The sequence below is a fragment of the Rhinolophus sinicus genome, chromosome 3 (assembly GCF_057876585.1).
Source record: "Rhinolophus sinicus isolate RSI-liver-muscle chromosome 3, RSI-T2T, whole genome shotgun sequence".
Classification (NCBI taxonomy): domain Eukaryota; kingdom Metazoa; phylum Chordata; class Mammalia; order Chiroptera; family Rhinolophidae; genus Rhinolophus; species Rhinolophus sinicus.
The window spans coordinates 27,857,135-27,882,191 of NC_142503.1; the positions used below are offsets into that span (position 1 = coordinate 27,857,135).

The 25,057-nt window shown below is 36.5% G+C and overlaps 1 protein-coding gene across 1 annotated transcript in view; it reads right to left on the minus strand.

Moving 5' to 3' along the window:
• OXCT1 (3-oxoacid CoA-transferase 1) overlaps positions 1 to 25,057 on the minus strand; it is a 115,959-nt gene that overhangs the window by 60,393 nt on the left and 30,509 nt on the right. The window contains exon 7 of the mRNA XM_019748541.3: positions 22,989 to 23,049. Coding sequence (XP_019604100.3) covers positions 22,989 to 23,049 — 61 coding nt within the window. The remainder of the gene's footprint in view (positions 1 to 22,988; positions 23,050 to 25,057) is intronic.

Genomic DNA, 25,057 nt, shown 5'->3' on the forward strand with positions numbered 1-25,057 from the left:
ATGTTTCATAAAAATGCAAGATTTTGTATAAATATATATTTACAGATAAGCTCTTTGGCTTAAACCATTATTTCTATACCTACCAAAAACTGAAAGAAAATACACTGAAATGCTCATAATTATTATCTCTGGGTGACAGTACAAGTTATTTTTGTTTCCCTTCTATTTTTATAATCAAGGAAACCCACAATGTTATTTTTTTTTAAAGATGCAATAGACACCACGTAAGTAGTTAACAAAACTAGAAAATACAGAAGTGGAGGATGTGATAAATTCCTTAATTAGTTAGACGCGTACCAAAGAGAATATGTCAGAAAGAAAATACAGACTCTAAGAAAAACTGTAGTTTCTTAACACTGTAAGTACTTACAACATTATGAAATAAACTAAGAAAACCCTTTTGTCTACATTTTTCAAGATAACAATGTGAATTATTCTCCATGTCTAATGCTGTTCCATAAGTTCAGGCCCTCATTTCTCTTGCTTGAATTATTGCAGCAGCTTCCTAATTGGTCTCCCTGCCTTTACTCGTCAGCAGGGGCAAGAACTATAATGGAAAGGAAAAGAAAAAAAAAAAAAAGAAATACTTCTCACTTTAAACCTGAAATGCCAATGGTAACCAATCACTATTTTCTTCTGGTTCTACCAAACAAAGTTGCTACCAAAAAAACACCAAATTAAGACTAAATACTTCACTAAGGGCAATTACATCATGACTTTCATAACAAATAGAGTGAAAGAACATGTCCTGGTAAACAACTCTGATGAAAAGCAAGAATCTGGTTAAACATAATTAGTCCCATGCTTTGTCATCCTAATATGATGATTTCCATAATACAGAAAATGCATGTGTAGCAATTGTCAAAACAATATCAACACTTAACAATACTGAAAATTTCTATACAAAAATCAAAGCTTTCTCAGAGTTGGTTAACAGAGTTAATACCAAAGGAAGAAAATAGTTGAAGTACAAACCAAAAGAAGAAAACACGTTTTCAGACAATTTGTGAAAAGAGTTTTAAAGAAACTGAAGAGGCAGGACTATCTTCTTTTTTTTTCTTTTTTTTAGTTTCAGGTGCACAAAACAATGTAATGGTTAGACATTTATCATTTATATCCCTCGCACAGCGACTATCTTAATGCTAGCTTCTGAAAGGATTGAAGTCTTCCATGCTGGTTTTGTGTGACGTTGAGAAAGAACCAGTGTGAGGGGGAAAGTTTAGTGAGATCAGGCAATAACATGAGATCAAAGAAATTTGAAAAGAAAAAGATGAATAAAATGAGCTTGTTATGGAAAAAGTAAAAATAAAAGCTCATAAAAGCACTCAATAATGATGGCAGAGATGCACCTCCTAAAATCACAAGTGGTTAGAGAATAAAGAACACAGAACAAACCTCAGTGCCAAGCAATGGGTATGTCAAGTGTCCTCAGACAAGATCACGATGGAGGAAAGGTAGCTAAGAATCCTCCCTCCCCAGACTTCTCCCTGGCATTTTGCAAAGTTCTTATGTAGCACCATCTGCTACGTCTAAAAATCCAGACACTTGAAGCTTCTCTAATAAGTACTTGTCTTCAGTCATTAACGGGAAAATAAAAGCTAGGAAATGTTAATTATTGTTGATTTGAACTTGGTTTTTAAACGTTGCTGTCTCTGCCCTGCACTCTTCCAACTTTATAATTCTGAAAAGTTTTATTTTAAAGCTTGCAGAAGGATAAGAATTCATCCTTGGGGGACAATGTTTTTGTTTTTACTTGGCAAACATTATTTATATCTCAGGTAAGGGATCAGAGGAGCTGCCAGGCCTTAACTTTATTTTTTATGTTTGATGACAACTTCAATCTGTTCACAAAAATGGGCCCAACCCTGAAGATTGTTAGTGGAAAAGCTGTACACCTGCAAACCTCACTGCGTGATGCAAAGTGAGGGCTGTGATGGAAGGTAGGGAAGGAAGGAGGGATCACGTTCGTATGTTTTTCCGCGAGTCATTTTAACTTTCAAAAAGCTTTAGGATGAACATTCTTCTTTTGCCAAGAAGTAAGAAAGCAGGCAACCGCAAGCAATATTGTCTGGAATCGTAACCCCAAATTAGCAAAAGCGGAAGACTGGAAAAATGGAAGAGGCCGGGCAATGAGTAATAACAGAAAAGGTTACAAGTTAGACGCAGAGGTGCTGTGGATGTTAATTTAACCCAGAGAATGGGTGAGATGAAGAGAAAATATTGAGAAAAAGGGAGGTCAGCACGAAGGGGGCATCGTTCCCCAAAATCCAAAAGAGGAAAAAAAGTTTGTTAATTAACCCAAAGGAGCAAGAGCAGCTTCCTAACTGGTCTCCCTCCCTCTCTTAAGCTTCATCCTAAGGCATGACATGACTAGTACAAAAATATAGGATAAAACGGCATGAAAGCTCTAAGGGCTTGGAACAGACACATATGGTCTTAGATGTCTCCATAGAACTGTACATAGAACTGTGCAAACACTGAAAAGATGAGTGGCTATTAAAGAATCTGCAACCTTAAAAACGGCAGTAATTATGATCGCAATCATTATTGAAACCTGGTTGATTGGATCGCCTGCCAACAGTCTGCTATATCCAGTGAAAATAAGCTGACAAAAGAACATGTTATGTCAAGAAAATATGCACATGCCTGGGTAGCCACAGACTTAGCGATAAAATACGGTGAAGTATATTTAAAGTGAGTTTAAAAGAAGAAAGACTATCACAGTAATGGCCATATAATCAGAGTGCTCACCAAATTAAAGATATAGATGACATATTTGTATAGAAATGACAAAATTGGCTCAGAAATAAGATAGTGATATCAGGAGATGCCAATTATTTGAACATCTTCTGTTCAACATATTCTGCTAATAAATTCTATATTGCCTGCTGACAAGTTCTATCTTTCAGAATGAGACAGTGAGAAACCATGATTCTGGACTTCTAACCAATGAGGATAAACTGCTTGGTAAAGTAGAAATGATGGAAACCCTGAGTGAAAGTGACTGTAAAATTAGAATTTGCAACAGATCAGGAACTGAATCCTGGACATACATAGAAATGTATCTTGGTCTTTGAAGAAAAGCAGATTTCAAAAAGCTGAGAGGAAAAAATAAGCAGAATCAATTGGTCAGAAACTCTAAATGACAAATGGGCTTATCAGGTTCTCAAACCCCCATTGCAACAAAATGAAGACAGATCATCTTGATGATGAAAAGAATAACATGGATAGCTACCGTGCTTCCCCAAAAATAAGACCTAGCCAGACAATCAGCTCTAATGCATCTTTTGGAGCAAAAATTAATATAAGACCTGGTATTGTATTACATAATATTACCCAGCCTTATATTAAAATAAGACCAGGTATTATTAGATTAGATTAGATCCAGACTTATATTATATTAATACCGGGTCTTATATTAATTTTTGCTCCAAAAGACGCATTAGAGCTGATTGTCCGGCTAGGTCTTATTTTCGGGGAAACACAGTATGTGTTTCCCTGTATTTTAAAAAGGCCCGTAAAAAGAGAGACACGAATGACCTAAGACAAATGGGAGTCACATGAAACCTTAAGAGGTACGTTAAAGGCACAATATTGGAATGAGATGAGTTGGTTCCAAAATGCTAAAGATGATGAAAGAGGGGTTTGGGGGTGATTTTGTTGTTTTTGCTGATGGAGAATCCAGAAATGATCACCACTGCTTGAGAGAGATGACAGAAAAAAGCAGAGCAATTTGATTTCATTTTGCTCCTGACTTTCCCATCAGGGAGAAGGAATGGGCAGACCTGATATGGCTAAGGAGGAATTGAATTCCAAGAAGAGATACCCAGATTCACTGAACTAATTGCAGGCTGTAGACCCATGAAAATTATAGCCCAGGATTCTCAAAGAGCCTAAAGATATACAGTCACAGAATTACAGTCAAGTGAAAAAGGGCAGAGATGGCAACAGAGGAGAGAGGCAGATATACTCCTTTTCAAAATGGGGCTTCATTCACAACAGTATTTTTAAATGGTTCTTAAACAGATTGTAATGTCATAAACAGAGAAAAGAATATTGTTAGACACTGGTACAAGCCATACCAAATGAACTTCATTACTTTGCAGATCAGGCTAGCACACCAGCAGGCCAGGAAAAAAGCAGTGATTTCACAAAGCACCTGACCAACACCCTCACACAAGAGTTTTATAGACATAGGGGGAAAATGTGACTTGGATTCCAATCAACAAATATGAATGAAGCACTTACTACCATAGATACAGCAATGAAGAATACAGACAGGGAGCCTCCGGTGATGTACAGATAGTTAATAATTCCTTGAAAAACCACCAAAGTATCTGATGTTTGACAAAGCCTTAGAAGTCTCTAATGCTGTGTTTTTTAGCTTTGAAGGAACACCTACTTCTTTAAGAATCTAATGAAAGCTATAGACTATTCACACACAAAAAACTGCTTTATCTGTAAAATCCTTCATGAGATTTCAGGGGATTGGTCCATACACATCCTCCCACTCCCATCGCCAGCCTCAGCTAGACCCCTGTTCTAATGGTTTCACGTCTTTGGTTCTACCCTGCTCGACATGATTACCAAGACCTTAAATGAGGACAGGGAACACATCAGACTTGCTATGGTTAAGGGCAGGGGTCTGGGTGCAACTGGACAATTGTGAACTGATGCAGTCCCATTTCTATGAGAGAAGACAATCTCAGGCTCCTGACCCCCAAGTATTTACCAAAAGTTTAGGTGAGAAAGACAGTATTCAAGGATTCCACCTGCTCTTTTAATGCTCCAAGAACAGTATGACGCTGGAGCAAACCAGTGTCTTTATATCACAGTTACAAAGTCAGTTTCTCTTTCTTGCCATCAAGTGAGTTCTCTCTTGCAGTTAAAACAGGGTGCCTAAGATAAAATTCTGTCTAGTTTTAATAGAGAGAATAGTTATGCTTCACCTGCTCATTAGTTTCCTTTAAATTATATGTACTGTCAGGGTGACCGATGGCTCAGTTGGGTAGAGCGCGAGCTCTGAACAACAGTGTTGCCGGTTCAATTCCCACGTGGACCAGTGAGCTGTGCCCTCCACAACTGGATTGAAGACAATGAGCTGCCACTGAGCTGCGGAAGGGGCGGCTGGATGGCTCAGCTGGTTAGAGTGCAAGCTCTCAACAACAAGGTTGCCTGTTCAATTCTCACATGGGATGGTGGGCTGTGCCCCCTGCAACTAAAGATTGAAAATGGCGACTGGACTTGGAGCTGAGCTGCACCCTCCACAACTAGATTGAAGGAAAACGACTTGGAGCTGATGGACCCTGGAGAAACACACTGTCCCCCAATATAATTTTTTTTTAATTAAAAAACATTTTTAATTAAAAAAATTATACGTATTATCAAATCTATAAATGAGTACTTTAATGTTCATTTGGCATCTAGTGGCTCACTCATGTCTGTCATTACAGTATAATTTTTTAGTCCAATCCTAGGTCTATTTTACAGCCTTACCATTGCTTGTCTTTCTTTTTATAGCCCTGCTTTTAATTATGTTGTCTTGTATATTGTCTGTACCTTATAAATATCATCCCTGGAACAAAATGGGTAAAAATTAAACTGCTCATTTGTCAAATTGGAGAATGATACAAGGCCAAAGAGAACAGCTGATGCAATGAAGATATAAAATGGTCTCTACTGGTTAGGAAGATAAAACAGGCCCATATTAACTGAATGAAATACACCAGGGATCAAAGTTAATATTGTAAAATAATGCTTTGTTTAATAACTTTTTTGAAAAAGGAAATCAAAGGGTTTAGCTAACCACCAGCAACAAAGACTATAATGCAATAGATACCTCAAAAAAGGACGAAAGAATCTTCCTTTCTCTACTTGCTATCTAACCTCAGAGTTGATGACAATCATCTTCAACTAAATATTCCTCCTTACAAAACAAAAACAGTCCTTCCTCCCTTAAAAACATGAAATGAGAAGGAAAATGGAGGAATCAGTTTGAATTCTTTAGAAGAAAAGCTTTACATAAAATAACTCCATTTATTAAAACTATGACTAGCAGCAAAATCAGTAGGACATATTATTTTAAAAAAAGTAGAAATATTACTCACTTCATGGACCCAATAGATTTGTAACGTGGGAGAACTGGGTTTTTTTAACAAATTTAAAAAGCAGCTTATGATAAGTAGTATTTTCATTTCCACTGACCCTAATACCATGTCCAAACAGTCAGTCCATGCTGGTATTTTGCTAACACTTTTTATTTGACCAAAAATGCCAATCTTCATTAAGTATGTAATTTAATAACATTTAGGCAGTATTATAAATATACAATTTTATGTGTCATCTCTTTTTCCTAAAAGGAAATTTTATTTGAGCTGCAGCAAATCCAGAGACATAATTAAAATGAATTAAAATAATTCTAACATGTTCATTCAAAACCCCAGTCTTATCTATAATAGCAAGAGAAAAATTATGCTATTATCACATACCCTGAGAAAAACAGGGAGACATGAGATAACTAACAGAATTAAACTGGAACATTTTTCAATGAAGAAAGTTATGAAGAAACAGGGAGAAAAAGAAAGTATGTGCTGGGTTTTACAGACACGGAAAAACTGCTTATTAGTAATGCCAACTAAAACTTTAAAGGGTTACTCTTTAAGACTGTTTCCTTCAATTTGGGGCTTTTAATCATCCTTGGAACTTTTAATTATCCTTGGAACTTTTATAACAGTATTTTACAGTATTTTAACACGTAAACCGCAAAGGAGAACTGGGTTAAACTAACATTCCCAGGACACAGATAATGGCTGCTTAATCTAACAGTGATTGTGACTCGAATTCCAGTTTATGAATGAGTCAATAATTCCTAAATTTAAAATCATTTTGCATGTGCAATAGAACAAGAGTTTTCTTTTTCATTTCATCTTTAAAAAGTAGTAAGCAAAGCAGAATCCTAACCCTATTTATTTCATTAAAAATTTTAAATGCTGTTTGTTTTCCCTGCTTTAGTATAAGGTAGGCATAAAATGCAAAAATAAATAAACTTCAAAAAAAATCTCTTCTTTCCACTCTCTGTCCTCCAATTTCCCAAACTAGTCCTTTAAGTCCTAAAGAAATTCAAACATAATCATCATATTCTCAGCTGTGGTTTTAACATTGAGATCAAATGGCTCTTTCCTTCGTGTAAACAGCAGACACGCAATCAGTTTTAAGGCTAAAATCACTTGGTTCCGGTTTTCTCCAACAGGCTGAATTTCAGCCTCCTGTCATCATTAGGAAAGCAGGGCCAGTCCTAACTCTGAGGCCATCATTCAGAGCAACTGAAACCCACCGAACGACAATTAAAAGAAACACCCTGATCTTTTAGACATTATTTACCCATTAAAGAAAAGTGGCTACGGTTAATAGAAAACAGCAATTTATTGATGCCAAAACTTTCTAAGAGAGTGACTTTTGTCCATATGATTCTAATGCCATGTATTTCACTGATTTCTCCCACACTGAAAAATAAGGAGACAACAGAGCATGATACAAAGAACTAGACTTGGGGTCAGAAGATGTAGATTCTGGTTTTAGCTCTAATAGCATCTAGTACTGTGTTTTTTGTGAACCGTTTCATCTCTAAAATGTGGAAGTTTAATGTTAAATGACGCCTAATATTCTTTCCACCCTTCACATGTTGTAAGTCTACATTAGTTCCTGAATGTTTTATAACAAGACTTTAAACTACGCACATTAACGTATCTTTCTAATTATTTTTGGTTGTTGAACACGAGATCAATACCCTCTTACTGAATGTACTTTGGTAAACGCAACACATGATTTTAATTCCACGCCACTTAGTATATCTTCAATACCCCTCTGCATTTGTGTATTTGCTATGCCAAATCTCTCCTGACTAACCAGGCTGCATATACACGGCCAGTTTATTATAACTCTTTGCGTAACTAGCTAACGGGCCGTATGGCTTGCTCTGCTTTAGCTGAATAATAGAAGTCTATTGAATGAGACACACTATCTATTCCAGACAGCATTAAAAGGCACACCTTAAGATAAAATGATCCTACAGAAGTCAGAGGATGGTAGTCACAGTAATAAGGAAGGGAATTACAGAACAGCTGGTGGCAGATTATCTAGTCTTTCAAGGCAGGGCCTGACTAAGGCCTCAAATACACGGCTGTCAGGAGCAACCACTGAGCATAAAGCATTTCTTGCTTCCTTACACTATGGCAGGATAATGATGTCAATCAACTAGAATGGTCAGAACATTTCTAAGCCTGCAAAATGATGCTTATATTTTAAAACTGCTGGTTCTGTGATTCCCACATCATTTATTGAGCATCTATTATGTGCCAGGCATTGTGCCAGGTCCTGGGGATACAAAGATAAGAAGAACAAGGTCCCACGAGGTGCTCGGTCTAATGGAGGAGATAGGTAAACAGCCAATCACAATACAACCTGGTAATAAATGCTATAATGGAGGGAAAGCTCCACTGAGAAGCAGAAAATGACCCATGCAAGAAGGGCAGGGAGGGCATTCCAGGAAGCAGGAATGACAAGGTCAAGGCCCTCGAGTCAGGGAAGGATGTGATCAATTGGAGAATGTGAAGAGATGGTACCTGTGAAAGGATTCAGGGCACACAGGAAGCAGAGAGGCAGAAGGAAGTTTGAAATTTTTATTTTGCGGAACGAGGAACCTAATTTTGGAAAAGCTATCAGAAATAGCAACAGCTACCATGAACAAAAAAGAAATGTGATTTCCTTCATACTTCAAAAAACTCACAAGAGAGTTCACCTTAACTAATGCTGCTAGGGCAGTTTCTTTTGATTACTGTGGCTTCCCTCCAGAAAGAAATTTTTAACAGCTAGGCAATTACAGTCTCTCACTTTTATTAATTGTTGGTTGTGTACCTGGATTTTCTAGGGGCCTAGTAAAAAGGCCACTGGGACATTTGAATATATTCTAATTTTAGGAGGCTGTCATATGCTATGGGCTCGAACTACAATAACTATACATGCAGAAATGTGTTTATAAGAAATATAACTAAATGGTAACACAAAAGAGGTCAATGAGTAACGTTTATCATTTTTCCTCTCACACATTTCTTCCTTAAATCATTTATGTAAGCCATGACTTTAAAATGCTTTCCTTTTTTAAGGTATATCTTTGAACAAGATTTAGAGTAACTCCAAAAAAAAAAAAGCCAGCTGATTTTTAAAATGAAACAATCTTGCACAAGCCCTAATTATCACTTCAGTATTTGTAGACTAGATCTATATTTGAGATGGAAAAAATAACACTTTTTGACAAGGTCTCTGAAAGGAGTGAGGAAAGCCACTATTATTTTAATAGGAGTGACTTTAAAATCCCAAATTATTAACACCAGCATGGAATAAATCGATACGTAGGCAAAAGTTATTAGTTAAACGAAAGGAGAAAGCAAAATTAGTAAATGGCATCTTTCTCCTTTTTTGCAATAAGACAATTTTGTAAAAGAGCATCCCCACTGTTGATGTCAGTCATACTGTGCCTTATTATTCAATAACCTTTCAGGAGAGAATATCATAGGTAAGGAATCCAAAACCATTATATTATGTTAGAAATGCCCTCTGGCCCTTTCCTCCCTTCTCTTTTCAACAGAATCTATGTCCCTATTTGCAAGGAGATGATATTGTAGAAAATCATAACCATAAGTTTTAGAAAGCTGTCTCAAAACAGTGAATCAACAGAGCGCTTGACTCACACCTTATTTTAGGAATGGATTCTGCAGGTATAGCTGTCAGTCATGGTTACCTTCTCTTTGAGAGTCTTACCTATCTTTACTTCCATAACTGGGTTACTGCTGCAGGCTCAAGATGCTCTTCCTTTTCTAGTCTACTAGCTATAGCCAATCAAGTTCTTGCCCACAGTGGAAGATGCCCCAGGAAGCTGGGTTCAAACCCAGAGAGCTTAGCTCCACAGCATACATCAGCCACAACCCTGCACTTCTTCCCTCTTATACAGCTCCTCATCTAAGTGGGAGATCTAAAAACACCTGGGAATGAAATAGTAGAGACATTCCCATTAAAATACCTATAGTAATACTTATAACACATATAATCACAAAAGAAATACAAACAGCCAATAAATATTTCAACATCCACTCTCAGCAAAGATATGCAAATTAAACCATAGGACAGCATTTTTAGCAAATTATCAAAAAAATTTAAGTATGATATTCATCTTATCAAAAATGGTTCAAAATGATACTTTTATATATCACGGTGGGGATATAACTGAAATTACTTTCCTAGAAAACTATTTAGCAGTAGTTATCAAAACTTTGTAAAATGTTGATGAACAAGTACACACCCAAAAAAATCCACTTGTGGAAATTTTGTCAAAGAAAAGTAGACATGCACAGAAATAAAGGTACTTACTAACGCATTAATAATAGTGAAAGATGGAAAACAACCTAAAAGTCCAACAACAGGGAGCTATTAATATAAATTTGAGTATAACTACTGAAATATCCTTTAGTGGGGAGTATTTAGTGACCTGCAAAAACATTCTTAATGTTTTGTGTAATGAAAAAATACATATACAATATGGCCCTAATTTTATAAAAAACAAACGTATACATGGACAGGAATTAAGGAAATCAACATCCAATTCCATTTTTTTCCTTCAACACCCTTGGTTCCATGCAGGAATGAGACAGGGTAGTTAGTATGGTTGCTAGGTAGACAGGGAGTCCCTGGTGGAATAAACAAAAAAGCAGCCATATCCTGAAACTCCAGGTCCTGGAATGTCTCCTTCACTCCAGGACAGACATGAGAATACGCCTTAAGGTTTAACAGATAATCTCAAATCCCTTCTGGCCAGACAAAGGAGCAGATCTGATAAAATAGGAAAGGGTTGCTTCGTTAATCCTTTCAGGATAGGCAAACAGGACAAACCTAACAGATGAATTCTATTAGAAGGTTCCAGCCCCCTTTCCCAAGCAGGCAAGGGAAAGTATAAAAGTAAAAGCCTTTTGCCTTGAATAGTGGGCACCCCCATTCGGGACCCCCTCCAGCTCAGGAGCTGCAACCTCTTCTGCCTCTAATAAACTATCCTCTTTTTAAAGCTCTTTGCCTCTCCCTGGTCCGTGTGTGCATTCTTTGGATTTAGGAGACATGATCCCGGCCCACACCCAGAAACTGCCGGCAGATCCAACATCATTTACATCATTTCGTCCGGAAGACTCTCATTTTATAGCTTTTAGGAGAGTATACTATTTTATAAGAGGTTAACATTACTGAGTGGTTTTTAATTTTGTGTTTATGGAAGTAGTAACATTGTCCTGGAGCTACACTTAGTTGACTGAAAAATTCAATTAGCTAAACGTCCATGACCCTGCCAGTAAGGAGGTAGTAAATTATATTGAAAGTGTTAATACTGAAAACTGTAAAGCAAAAGACACTTTAAAATATACCCACCATCCTTCACTCGTGCTTAAGAACACAGGCTTTGGAGGCAGAAAGAAATGTGTTTAGGTTGTAACTCTCCCTCTTACCAGCTTTGTTAACATAAAGTCTTTCCTTATCCTCATTTCCTCACACTATAAAGACAATAAAACCTATCTCACTGACTTACTATGATTGCTGACTCAAAGTGCTCTGCATGTGACTGTATGGTATAAACAGTACCTGTTGTTACTTTCATTATTATTAGGCTGTAATTCTTTCACTTGCTATTGCCACTGTTGAAAATATTTCAATTAAAAAATCTACTGCACTCTGTGTAGGGTATACTTTGGTTATATCCATTATATACTTGGAGCATTTTTACTGCCCCTCCTATTTCCTGGGAATTTTATGAAAAGTTTTCCATTATATTTTCCTATCTCCTTATAAAACCTAGTCCTCATCAATCCACATATAAAATGCTACTTTGTACATTAAAATATGAACCAGTGAAGAGGAAATGTAAATGAAAACATTTTAGGTGCAAATATATTGCCAAAAGTATTGGAGTAAAAAAATCTATAAAGAAAACGGCAGCTAAAATACTTCGTTTTACCAATTCTCAAACTGAATTAGCTTTGTAAATTCCTCGTACTAAAAGAAATTCAAATTATACCAAAACTTCCGAACTCAGTAGCCTTAATCCTGTAATTTTTATTGTCAACCTGTACACATCTGAGTTTGGTAATGATGAATTTTTCTTCCCTGAGTTTTGTCTGTGCCAGTAAAGCTTTTCCAAAATAAAATGAAATTCTAAACTGAAAAGAACTTTTTCACAATGCAAAGCAAAACTTGTATCCTTTTCCCCGATTATTAAGGAAACTAAAATAGCTTCTTTAAGTAAATAACCCAGCTCCTCTTCACAGAAAGCACAAAAAAGGTAGGTACTAGGGTTCTTCCCAGTCCTGTTTAACTTCCCTTTTATAGCATTTGGACTTAAAATGCTCTTCAAAGTAATTGAATGTAGACTTAGTTATTCAGTGACAGAAACACTGTTTATGAACAGTAAATTTCAGAAGCAGAATCAGAGAGGTGACCTATATTCTTGGACATGCGTAGTCTTGGTTTCTTCAAGGAACAAAACAACAGAATAGAAAATCATTACTTTCTAATAGTTAAGTTGTTCTTGGTTTCTAATCTTTCATTGTTTCTCCCAAATTAACCAACTGTTTCAAACCATTTCATCTAAAAACAAACAAAACAAAACATACTTTTTCAGGAGCCTGAAAATTCAATAGGGCAAAACTTTCATACGTAAAATATCTATGTTTGGACCCTTTAATCCTTCTGCTGTTGTGTGCCCATGGTTGAACATAAATCATCAATGAATATCTGAGGCCATCTTTATTCATTTTGTTTCCCTATTCCTCAAAAAATAACAAATGTTACTTTCACTCAAAAGAAGTCAAGATATTCAGCAGGAGCAAGTTTCATCAGAGGACAAATTTTAGTTTTCATAGCAAACCAGAATATCTGAATCTTTCGAACTAAAGTACAAAAAAAGATAAACAGGTCATTAACTAATGCTCCATTTAAAATGTGACATCAGAGAGAGGTCATCAACTTTTGAGTGTACTGTAGTCCCCCCTTTAGGCTCTGTTTTGCTTTCTGTGGTTTCAATGACCTGCAGTCAACCATGGGCTGAAAATATTAAATAAAAAATTCCAGAAATAAACAACTCATAAGTTTGAAATTGTGCGCCCTTCTGATCAGCATGATGCAACTCACATCGTCCTTTTCTGTCCTGCCTGAATAGTGCCTCATTTATCAATTAAACTTTATCATAAGTACATATATGTGGCATAGGAAAATACATAGTATATATAGAATTTGGTACTATCTGTGGTTTCAGACATCCACTGAGGGTCTTGGGTCTTAGAAAACATCCCCCACAGATAAGAGGAGACTACTCTATGCAACTTAAACTAATGAAATGACAGATTTATAAGAATGTTCCTTTCTTCAATATGTTCATAATGCTCCCCCTTAAAAGACATCAATCATAGTTTTTGCATGACGTAAGGGATCAACATATTAGGTTGATTTTGGTGGGCTTTAAATATTAGGTAATTAGGTAAAGGGACTAGAAAATACAAATTAGTAGTCACAATATTGCCACAGGGATATGAAAGACAGTTTGGAGAATACAATCAATAACGTTGCAAAGATTTTGTAGGCTGTCAGACGGGCACTTGTCTTATTAGGGAGACCACTTCATGGGCTGTGTAGATGCCTGACCACTGTGCTGTACACCTGAAGCTGAAGCTGAATAATATCGAATGTTAACTATAATTATATATATTCACAGGACATGGAGTACAGCATAGGGAATGGAGTCAATGGTATTGTAACAGCTATACACAATGTCAGAGGGCTAGTAGATTGGGGGAAGGGAGTTATCACTTTGTGAGGGGTGTAAATGTCTAACGATTACATTGTTTTGTACACCTGAAACCTATAAAAAAATTAGGTAATTTACTGACAATTAAAGCTAACAATATATTTAAAGCACAATCTAGGTTATTCTTTTCATAACAGATGAAGATTTTAGAAATTGGGGATATTGTGGAATTTTCATTCCCTTGGATATCAAGAACCTTAGAAGACAGGGAAAGGACAGGGAGGATGAGCCTTACCAGCTGCCATTCATCCATTGCCTTGTTCTATCGTCATCATCACTGGGTGAGAACAAAACCTCATCTTAGGTTTATTAACCAAAGCAGCAGGAGGGATCAAGGGGAGAAACTTAGCACTTCAGAGCTTTAGAGAACACATTCCAATGCCCTATCTCACTGGTGCTCAAAATAAATCAGTTAAATAGGCAAATAGGAGATGTCCTGAAGAAGATGGAAGATTCTAAAGTAAAGTAATTTGTCCAAGGTCACAATACTAGTGAGAGGCAAAAACGTGATTATTAATCTCATATTATGTTTACAAAAAATATACTGAGACTCCTCAGGGCTTAGTCCCAGGACTTCTTTCCCTAAGTGGTCTTTTCCATTCCATGGCTAACTTATCAAATACATGTGGATTGTTCCCAATTATATAACTCCCTTCCAGACCTCTTCTCTGAGCATTACACATATACGTCCATCTGCCCCGGCAACACCACCACTCGCATGCCTGAAAAAGCCAATCAATCCTAGCAGAGCTCTTATTTCCTCTCCTCCTAGAAAAGCTGTTCCTCCCAAGATTCCTCACCTCAGTAAGTGACACACCATTGGTCAAGTGAGGCGCAGGAGTCATTTGCATCTCTGCCTTTCCTCTACCTCTACACTCCACATCCAAGGCATTGGCAAGTCTGATAGATTCCTCTTCCAAAATACCGTGTACCTCAATTCCATCACCATTCCCAGTCTCCACTCCACCACTCAAGTTCAAGCCACCATCACCTCCTCCTTGAACCACTGCAATAGCCTCCTCACTGGCCACCTCACCTCCCTCATCCCTCCATAAAATCCAACCCACACAAAACACCTAAACTAAAATCATGAGCCTTTTATTTGCCCTTAAAATAAAGTCCAAGCTCCTATAAAAACCCACATAGCTACCTACCCACATTTTCAGAATTTTACAGTCTTCTTATTGGTGATTGTCTCATAAATAAAGCTTTGGTTCCTACCATGGCATGTCAATGGCAGATGGAGTTAGGACGTAAACCAAGTCTTCCGGGTGTCCTTTTCATTAAGCCAGTCAACTTCCTAGTGCTCTAGTCCCAGAAACTTATCCATGTCTCAGTTTTCTCATTTGTAATATTGCAATAAAACTGCTTCTCCACCTATCTTACCTTACAATTAAGAGAATCAAGTGAGACAATATAATGTGAAAATGCTTTGAAAAACATAAAGCATTATACAAAATAAAATACATTCTACTGCAGAAATGGTGCTCAAGTATGGAGTTTCCTGAGCCTTTGTTTACAGGAGGAGTTAAATGAATCTAGCTAAAATAACCAACTTTTGTCTCTCGTGACATTTGGCTGGTTCAAGCCTTTTGTATTGCTTAAGAGGACTAATGCTAGACAAGAAAGTATGTGGCCACCCTGGTTAACTTCCTGATTTCAGGCTTTCCCTTACCAACAAATAAAAAATAACCAGATAAATCTTACAACTATGTTTCTGACTAAAAAGAAAATAGGAATCTAAAAGCCACACGTTGGAAGGCAGAGAAATCAGCCTCACCATGCCCAAAGTCTCTCTAATCTTCTTTCTCTCTCTCTCCAGAATATGGAGGGTACAGCTCCAGAGGAAATGAAAACCCAGCACCGCAGGGCCCTTCCAAACCCCAGGGACACAGGATGACTCCAACTCTGGACTATTTCCATAGCTTCTGAAAACTCTGCCAGCCGGCAGTAGCTGCAACCACACGCCGGATACAGGTCAGGTTGGAGAGGTCCTCACGCCATCAACCCAGGGTACCAACAACCACCTGCATGGGCATTTGTGTACACAAAAGACTGGCCCTCCGTGTGACATCAAACAGGCAAGAGAATTCAATATGCTTCTAATACAATGAGTCCATCAATAGGCAATTGTATTAAAATTGGATTGACAAAGACCCGGAGATTTTAAAGAAATTGTAATAACTGTGGTTGGATAAACAAGTTGCCATATATAATCTTCCTTTCTTCATGGTTGCCCCCCAAAATAGGCCTACCAAATTGCATAGTCATTTTACTTTTACACAAATTCATATCATTCAATTTAATTTTTCATTAATTATCATTATTTTATTTTAGTTCTACTTAAGTTCATTGGTCCTTTAAAAAATAATACTGAGTGACATTTAATATATTCAGACTACAGAAATGGAAATTGAGCTGTAAATTAAGGATCTGCAAACTTTTTCTGTAAAGAGCCAAAACAAATCACACAGGTTCAACAGGCTTCCTTTTCCTGAAGCAGGTACTGAAACTAAGAATGCCCTATAGTGGAGAAGGCTGAAGAATATGCCTGACTGTTTTCCATGAGGCAAAAAATTCTCCTCAGATATTTTTTTCCCCTCCCTAGGTGGTCAAGGATAAAAGATGTTCGCTAAGAATTAATGAAGCATCACTTATAATGTGCATATTTGTATTAAAATTTAAAAGCCTAGGTTTATACAGTGCAGGTTGATAAAACACAAATTTGTGAAGCCTCAAAAATTATAAATAGATACAAAGTTAAAAAGCCAAAAACAGCTAGAATACAATTCACCAATCCATTAAAAAAAAAGAGGGCTACATTATTAAAATGACTTTCTTTTAGGATCTCTGCACTAACAATGAAAAACAGCACCAAAATTTTGTAAGAATAATGGCATACAAATTACCTGCTGTAATTGATATTTCTATCCCACAGTGCAATGAAGTCCATTGTACCTGAGATAATGGAATTCTCTCAGTTACTGCATTGTTACCAAGCAACAAGAAATAAAATGTCAGGATTAGTACTTCATTTAATATATTTTTATCATCAATAAACCATATTTCTATTCTGCTATTCTTCTGGATGTAAATGGTCATTAGACTAACAATTAAATTTGGCAATCTACAAAAGTATACCAAAAAATGCAGTAACGTTTACACTGCATTTCACCAAGTCCATGTTTTTTTTATATTTACTGCTTCCTTGGTAGAAACAGTAAATATTTACACTGCAGTAATTCTATGACTGATACGGTCATTTTGCCAAAATACTCAACTACAATATGTCTTCATAAAATACATCTCCCTTACCATTCAAATTTTTTCAAACCAATATTGCATTTCACAGGAATTCAAAGAAATGAATGATCTTTAAATATTTCAATACTTTGAAATAAGTAGAATCAATCAGTTCATTTAGTTTAGTGTATAAGGATATTACCATCTTATAAGTCAAAGCACTCTGTATCTGGCTAAATTTGTAGCGTACGAGTAAGACTATACAGATAGCCCTTTCAGAGTGGTTTAGTAATTAATTTAAAAAAATAAAATCCAAAGCAGAAGTAAGACCTTATAACTGAAAAACTAAGAGAAATGAATGTAAATTAAAGATATTATATAATTTAGTAAGTCTAAAAATTAATCAACATAAATGATAGCCATCGCTCACCACATCCATCCCAAAAGTGAACACTTAGGTAACTGCACTCTGCTTTTGGATCAAGGATTCCCACGTTTCATGGGCGTTGGTAAGGAAGATGGTGTTCTTTCTTCTTTGCATTGTATCAAACAACATTCTTAACTCCCTCCTCTTTTTTTTTTTTATTTTTATTTTGTTTTGAAGAACTTGTGTTGGGTATTCAACTCAAAGGGCCCATGTGGATGAAACAGGGAGGATTGGGATAAACAGTTTCTTGCTTGTTGTCTTCATTACTCGAACTGAAGTAGAGAGCTTTACCAGGTAAATACTAAAGGGCAGTGAAGGACATTTAACATATTATGGTTCACAACAGTGAATACCAAATCTGACATTTTAGCTAAATTCTCATAAATATCATGTCTCCAAATGTCAATCAGAGATTTGTGTGTGTGAATAAATTCCACACAGGCATGAGAAGTAGTTGCCTGTGTATGGATGTGTGTGTTTGAAACTAAATCTGTTTAATGAAGTTTCTCTGCATGGTTAGACGTATTTGTCTTAAGTGGAAAGAAGCTTTAATTTTTCTCCTGTTTTTACCTATTTTGTTTTCCTTTTACTGTCTCATGGAAAAATTATGAGTTTCACTGCTTTTACAACTGTAATATCATGAGGCATTAGCAATCTAAAGATTAAGAATAAAAGAAACTTAAGAGGAAAGGAATTATGCTTATCCTTTAAGCATTTTCATTTTCTCTAAAGCAGGAAGAAAGATAATCAAAGTCTCTAAAACACTGATACATTAATTGGACTGCTTGGTGGAGATTAAATATTCACAGGATCCATTGACGTGATTAAATCCTGTGATTAAAATCCACTGTGTTCCTACCTTCTATTGTAATGTGAAATAAGAACCCGTTTGATCACTTCTGTTATCATTATTTATGAGGAGCTATCAACACAAAGTTTTCCACAGAGGGCCAGAGAGTCACAAAAGCCAGGAGGCGCCAATCTCAAAATTATATTTTCCATTCACCTCAGAGTTTTAAAGTCAAAATTAGGCCTCATCATCTCTTGGGAACCACTGCAAAATGAACTAAAAACGTAAACTATATTTCACATAGCCTCGGAAGAAGATACTACCATTACACTCAAAAAAGGTACCCTCAGGTAAGATAGGACTCCCCAGCCTACCACCTTGCACTAAAGAAAGGAGGTTATGTCATCCTTACTCTTCAGACCCACCAGGAATGCTTCCACCTCAGGTATTTTCACCCCGCTACTCCTTCCTTCATATAATATAAACCATTCTGTCATAAGCACATATATAAATATACCATAATGTAAATAACTTTATTGAAGTTGTCATAATGAATATCTTATTTTAACTAAAAGCTGAAATTAGCTAACTAGTTGAAAAAGCTTTGTGTAACCCTTGCTGTCTTCGAACACCAGCCAAGGTACAGGCCTGAGAAAACCAGCTGGGTTATTTCGGTCACAGGCAGCCTCCACAGCCTTCAGTAGCTGAGTCAGAGGACCTTTTGTGACAGTGCAGGCGTGCCAGACTGCTTCCAAAGAGACAGTGTCAACAGCCTCCTGTGTGAAGCACTCCCGCCCCTCCCCCTAGGTTTTCTATTATAAGTTGCTCTTTAAAAAATGTAGAAACAGATCACTTCTCTAAGAAACCCAGGATGGTGGAATATGCACCCAGGAGACTGGCAGAGGGACTCACGGGAAGTTGAGGGTTAATAAGATCCCTCCTGAAGCCAAAAGAATTCCCCTTGGAAGACTGGACATCCCGCTGCTCCTTATTATACACCCAGAACACCCTGCCGAGAGTCATTCCCTGGCTGCTTTGCACCTAAACTTGTGAAGTTTATCAGGAAAGACTTCACCCACTCAAAGAGAGGGAGGTCCAGAAATAACACTGTCTAGGTTAAAAAGAGACGCATTTTTCTGGCATGTGTGCCAATATGTGCACCCACTTGTACTTACTTTTCCCAAGTAACTACCCAGTTTCTTAAAAGGGAAAGAAAAATATAGCCAGCATTTACTAGGTCACAACTTTGTGGTGAAGCATGCAAATGGCTTCAGGTTTTAAGAAATACATATGCAATATTTATATTGGTTTTGTTAAAGAGGAAAACAGACATAACTGATCATCTCTTTGGTTCTGTACAACTCATAAGTTTGTTTAGGACACATCTGCAAAGGGAAACTTTTCCAAAAAAGAGTAAGGTTCTCCTTTTACAGAAGCTGAAATAATTCACATCAATGGCAAATTTGGTATTTTCTTTAATTCAAGATAAACATATTGGTTTACTTGTTGACATAAAAAAGCAAGAGGCAGCTTCTATGTTCCCTTACCACCCTACTTCTAAGTCCAAAAATGTTAAGATGTCTAAGGGAATCATCATTAATATTTTAGGTATTTACGAGTATAATTCTAACCTCCTTAAAACTCGAATTACAGGATAGAAACAGGGAGAAAGGTTGAAAAGATACAGCACTATGCAATGGCATGGAGCTGCAGGAGACAGGCTGTAACCCAGATTCTGCTACTGAAAAGTCTTCCACGTCCTCTTCTATAAGGGAAAGAAGATAAGCTGAGAGTGCTTAAAAAAAAAAAAAGGAAAAAAAAAGTTGTTGAGATGTAGGGTATAGTCACTGTTATAGTTCCCACTGTTAAAGATAGCGCAGTACTAGAATAGACATTCAATCACCATGGTTAGGAAAATTTATGAAAAACTGCCAAGTTCAAAGAGGCTACACAACAGAATGAACAGAATCCAAGAGAAGGCTGAATGAACCCGTAGGGCTATTGACCATAGGATGACGTTTTTCTCAAAGCCACCTCCAAGGTAGAGGGGACGGGAGGAAAAAAGACCACAACTGGAATAACTGGCAAGGAAGGTCAGGGATAGAGGAAGACACTGGCCAAAACCCTCCGTATCTGCTTGATTCTAATAGTCCTGAAATGGCCTACTGCAGATTTTCAATATCTTTCATGAGTTTGAAACAGCATCCATTTATGATGATTTCAGAGTACTTCATAAAATAATGGAAAAAAGGAGACGCTTTGGGATCAGTCTTTCTATGGTTCTATCCTAGTTACACCCAGCTATGTGACATCAGGTATGTTTTAAAGTCCTCATCTGTAAACTGAGGATAATAATGGTTCCTACTTCATAGAACTATTGTGAAGATTAAAATCATAATGTACACAAGGAATACTGCAATGACGAATATATAATAAGTACTTGATGAATGGTAGCTACTATTATTGTTTAGATCTAGCCGGCAGGAGACTCCGCAGGTAATTCACGATCTCTGAAGAATCCTCTGAAATACTACCCTTCAGAAACCAGCTCATTATCATCCATCCTCCTAGGATTACCATAAAATAAAGCAGGACCGGGCTAGAGGCCAAGGATTATAGAATCCTAGAGGCCCATACCGGTCGGTAATGGCCTGCACAGAATATAACACAGAAGAGGAGTGAGAGGTCCAGGGTATTCACTGTACTCAAAATACTCCAAAGTCATAAGGTCAAAATAGACTTTTCATATCAGAAAACACCCAATCTACTCTTTATCCCTAATTCCAAATTATTTTCTACTTTCCAGCACACAGTACTTACAAGTCAACCTACGGGCATCTGGCCCTCTTCTATAACAATGCACAGGGGCTTGGCTTACAATAATCTATCGTCGAGGTAGCTGTTTTGCTAAGATTCCTAAAGTAGAATAAAAAATTAGATTTTATCTTGATCCTTCTAATTAAGCTCTGTCCACTAAAACTTTCTGTATCTATGGTGATCAACATAGTAGTTAGTAGCCATACGTGGCTACTGAAGAGAAACCAAATTTTTACTTTAATTTTCATTAATTTAAACTTTAAGTCACACGTGGCTGGTGACTACCATGTTGGACAGTGCAGGTTTAGTCAATTGGGAATAGCTGTCTGCAGGCCTGGATTAAAAAAGGATCCTAATGAAGCCGGGCCTTAACAGGAAAGTGTGTGCTGTGATACGTCAGAGATGTGTGTTATAGGACAAGGAATAAGCCTTCATTTTATTTGCAGGCTCAGTAAAGGATTTTATCTCCCCTTTTCTTACACCAAAAGAGAACCTCTCTTTCTAATATCTACAGTGATTCTCAGGTACTTGAGCATTTCTGCTCTTGAAAGAAATAAGATTGGCTGAAAAGAACCAGACTATAAAAGAAGGGAAAAAAAGAACACTTCACCCAGAAAAATACATAATGCTCTTTGGTACTCAGAGAAGAAATAGTGACTTCTGGTAGTTTACGGAAGTATGTAAAATCAATAGAGTGCTAAACTATCAATTATTTTAAGCTATGTTATAGGCCTTGCTTCAGTAATGTGAAAGATGTGTGCCATGGACAGGTCATTAAGCTGATTCAATTAAAAAAAATTACACAGAGAGAGTAAACCACATTATCCATTTTAAATTAAGAAAATACACTAAAGCCCTTGCAAAAGAAACCACCATGCCTAGGTTGAAAGTACCACATCCCCATCCCCCAGCACTTTAAAAACAATACACTTCACTTTCAAAGAAAAATAGAACTATAACATTCAATTGTCTCAAAAATACCACTGTACTGCCACCGTGAAATACCATCTTGGCCAAGCATATGGAGGAATCAAAGAATGTCACATACAACACTCCCATTATGAGAAAAGTCAAGAATATACATTCTTATTTCCAGATCCGAAGATGGGTTCTTATAAATCCCTCTCAAGGGAAAATTATCTCAAACTACCAGAAAAATTTAGTTCCAAGGTGATCCTCAAAGCCTTGAGTTAGGAATCATTCATTTTAAAGTCTCCTTTAGGGTTCAACGGTGTATAACCAAAATGGCAGGGGTTTAGTACAAGCACCTTTTCTGCCCCAGAGCTTTAACCCTGGGAAAGTTCTAGAATTACTCAACTCTCTCCCAAATTCTGAGCTGTCCAAAGGAGAGTCTGTTAGTATCTTAATTCAACTGCTCTGAATAGAACCACATCAAACAATTATGTGTACCATCCTCCTTCTTCCTTAGAGAATTCATAGTATTTTATACAGTAAGATAATGAATTTCTCCTGATATAACTTACTATTTTCCTGGGATTCTGTATACAAAAATTCATCTTGGGATCTCATTCAAGAAGATCTATTTTACTCAAGTATCAAAGGACTTTCATAAACTGGTCCCATCACAGCTTGATTCCCAAAGAAAGTATTCTGGTGAGACCCTAGCAACCAGAAAACTAATGTTACAGCAAAATTTCAACTATTATATTTTTAAGTCGAATCCTTCCATACCCAAAATAGAACAGCTGTCATTGCTTGTCCTCCAAAAAAACAAATGAGCTGTACTTTTTCTTGAACTAATACACAACATCAAGTTAAAAATTTAACATCAGGAAATCAGAGATAACCTCTCCTCTTACCTCTACCACTGAAGTTTCTGCAGCTTTGCACATCGGCAAGTTGAAATTTCGTGCACTCTTCCTACATTAGGGGTTGGGGGAAATAAGGAAATGGGGAAAGAAGAACAAAAATAAGGAATGTCTCTTTCAGCTTTAATTATAGATTAAAAGGATTTCTATGAACTAAGAATTTGTGAATCTTTTCAAAAAGAGTATATCATATTTTCTGTTATAAAGTTTTATGATTATTTCATAAATAAAAACAGCATGATACCTACTTCGATTACATAGTTTTTTTATGAGGTTGAGAGAGAGACTATTTTTTATGTTCAACATATAAATTATACACAGAAAAATAAAATGGATATTAACAAATCTACTTAAAACGAATTTCCCTAAATCTTTTAACTGTGATGCTGCTTCTTTCCTATAGTTAAATATTTCATCAAACTTGCTCTTATTAAAATATTAAGGAAAAGCAGCAAGTGCTTCGTATGAGAACACATAGTAATTATGTTCTTTACTCAAGAGAAGGCTATTGCTGAAATTAAATGAAACATTCATTGGTAATCTGTGAGTCACCTATAAAGATCATTGTGGGGAACTGATTTCTAATAACATTTTTGAAAGTACAACACCCACCATCAGACCTTGAGGTATAAAAATCTCAAGAAAGTGCCAATTTTTCTGAACGTTTTCCATTTCCAAGTCCCTAAATTAATGCACTTCCTCTAACCAAAAAAATTTAAATACATTTTTGTTTCTGAGAGCATGAGTTGATAGAAAAATTTCTTTAGTAAAGGGAAATAAGTCAGAGCTATGTTTTACTAGTGCTTTTAAGCCACCAATGCTTATTTCACTTAGATTCAAGAATAGGCATGTCCTTGAGAGAGGAGCCCTTGTGTACTTCCACAAGTTTTTCTGTTGGATTCCACCAGAGGTCCAGCATCAAAAGCTCCAAGGACAGAGTGGCCAGAGGTCAAGGTGTGCAGGGCTCTCCCACTTTAACAATGGCCCTACTCTGTACCAGTTGTCCCACTAAACGTCAAGGTTGTCCCAGAAGTCAGTATCTTAAGAGCCGAGGTCACCTGACCACTGGTGAGGAGGCCTCTCATTTCACATCAAAGCTCCATGTTTGTTTGAACCACAGGCATGAAGTCTGTGCTCAGAACAGCCCTTGTACAGTCTTTCGATACCAGAGCCAGGCAATGGAGTACAGGATAAACTCATGGAAATATTTTAAATAATTCATTTCCTTTTGCTCCTATATAATTTCACTACTGTTTGTTTTTTTTAAAAAGCAACTACACCTTGTAAACATTATATCAAAGTGTCAAATATGGTAGACATGATGCAAAATGTCTTTTGTAATTGCCAAAATTAGTTGTAATTCCAAAAACTAATTGAAGTCAAGAAATCAAACATAATATTAATATTATACGTTCTTCAGAAATGAACAAAAACAACATGAGTCTGGTCACTGAGGATTTAATTGTTATTACATCAAAGCTGCATTTGCTAAAGATAAAAAATTGCTAACTAAAAGCACTAAATGACAATATTATGAGAAAGAAAGTGATTTCTGTAACCTATCAGATAAAGCCTTTAATACCAAACATTTTGTGAAAAAATTTTTTAATTTTTATGTGTATATTAAAAGGTGCCATACTTAAAAAAAAAAACTATATAATCTATAAATCCAAGATACTAAATACTTGGTATTTAGTCTGCTTAGGGTAATAAAAAGACCTTAAACTCTATTAAGCCTATGGCTTAATATCTGCGACTATCCAGATAATGAGAATGAAACTTCAGCATTATTATAATCAATTTTTCAGACGAAACCTTTTTATAAGCATTTCCTAGTAGATGCCAATAGGACTGGCAAAGAACTGATCTAAATAATTATTAGCAATATTTTTCTAGAATATAGAAGTAACAAGTATTTTAAGACAATGCATATAAATAACAGTATCAAAATTAAATATAATTGTGTGCTTTTGTCATGTTTTCTAAGCATGTCAACATCGTAACTAGTCTTGGCAACTAAAACACACAGGGGAAGAATAATTTGTATGTGACCATACAGA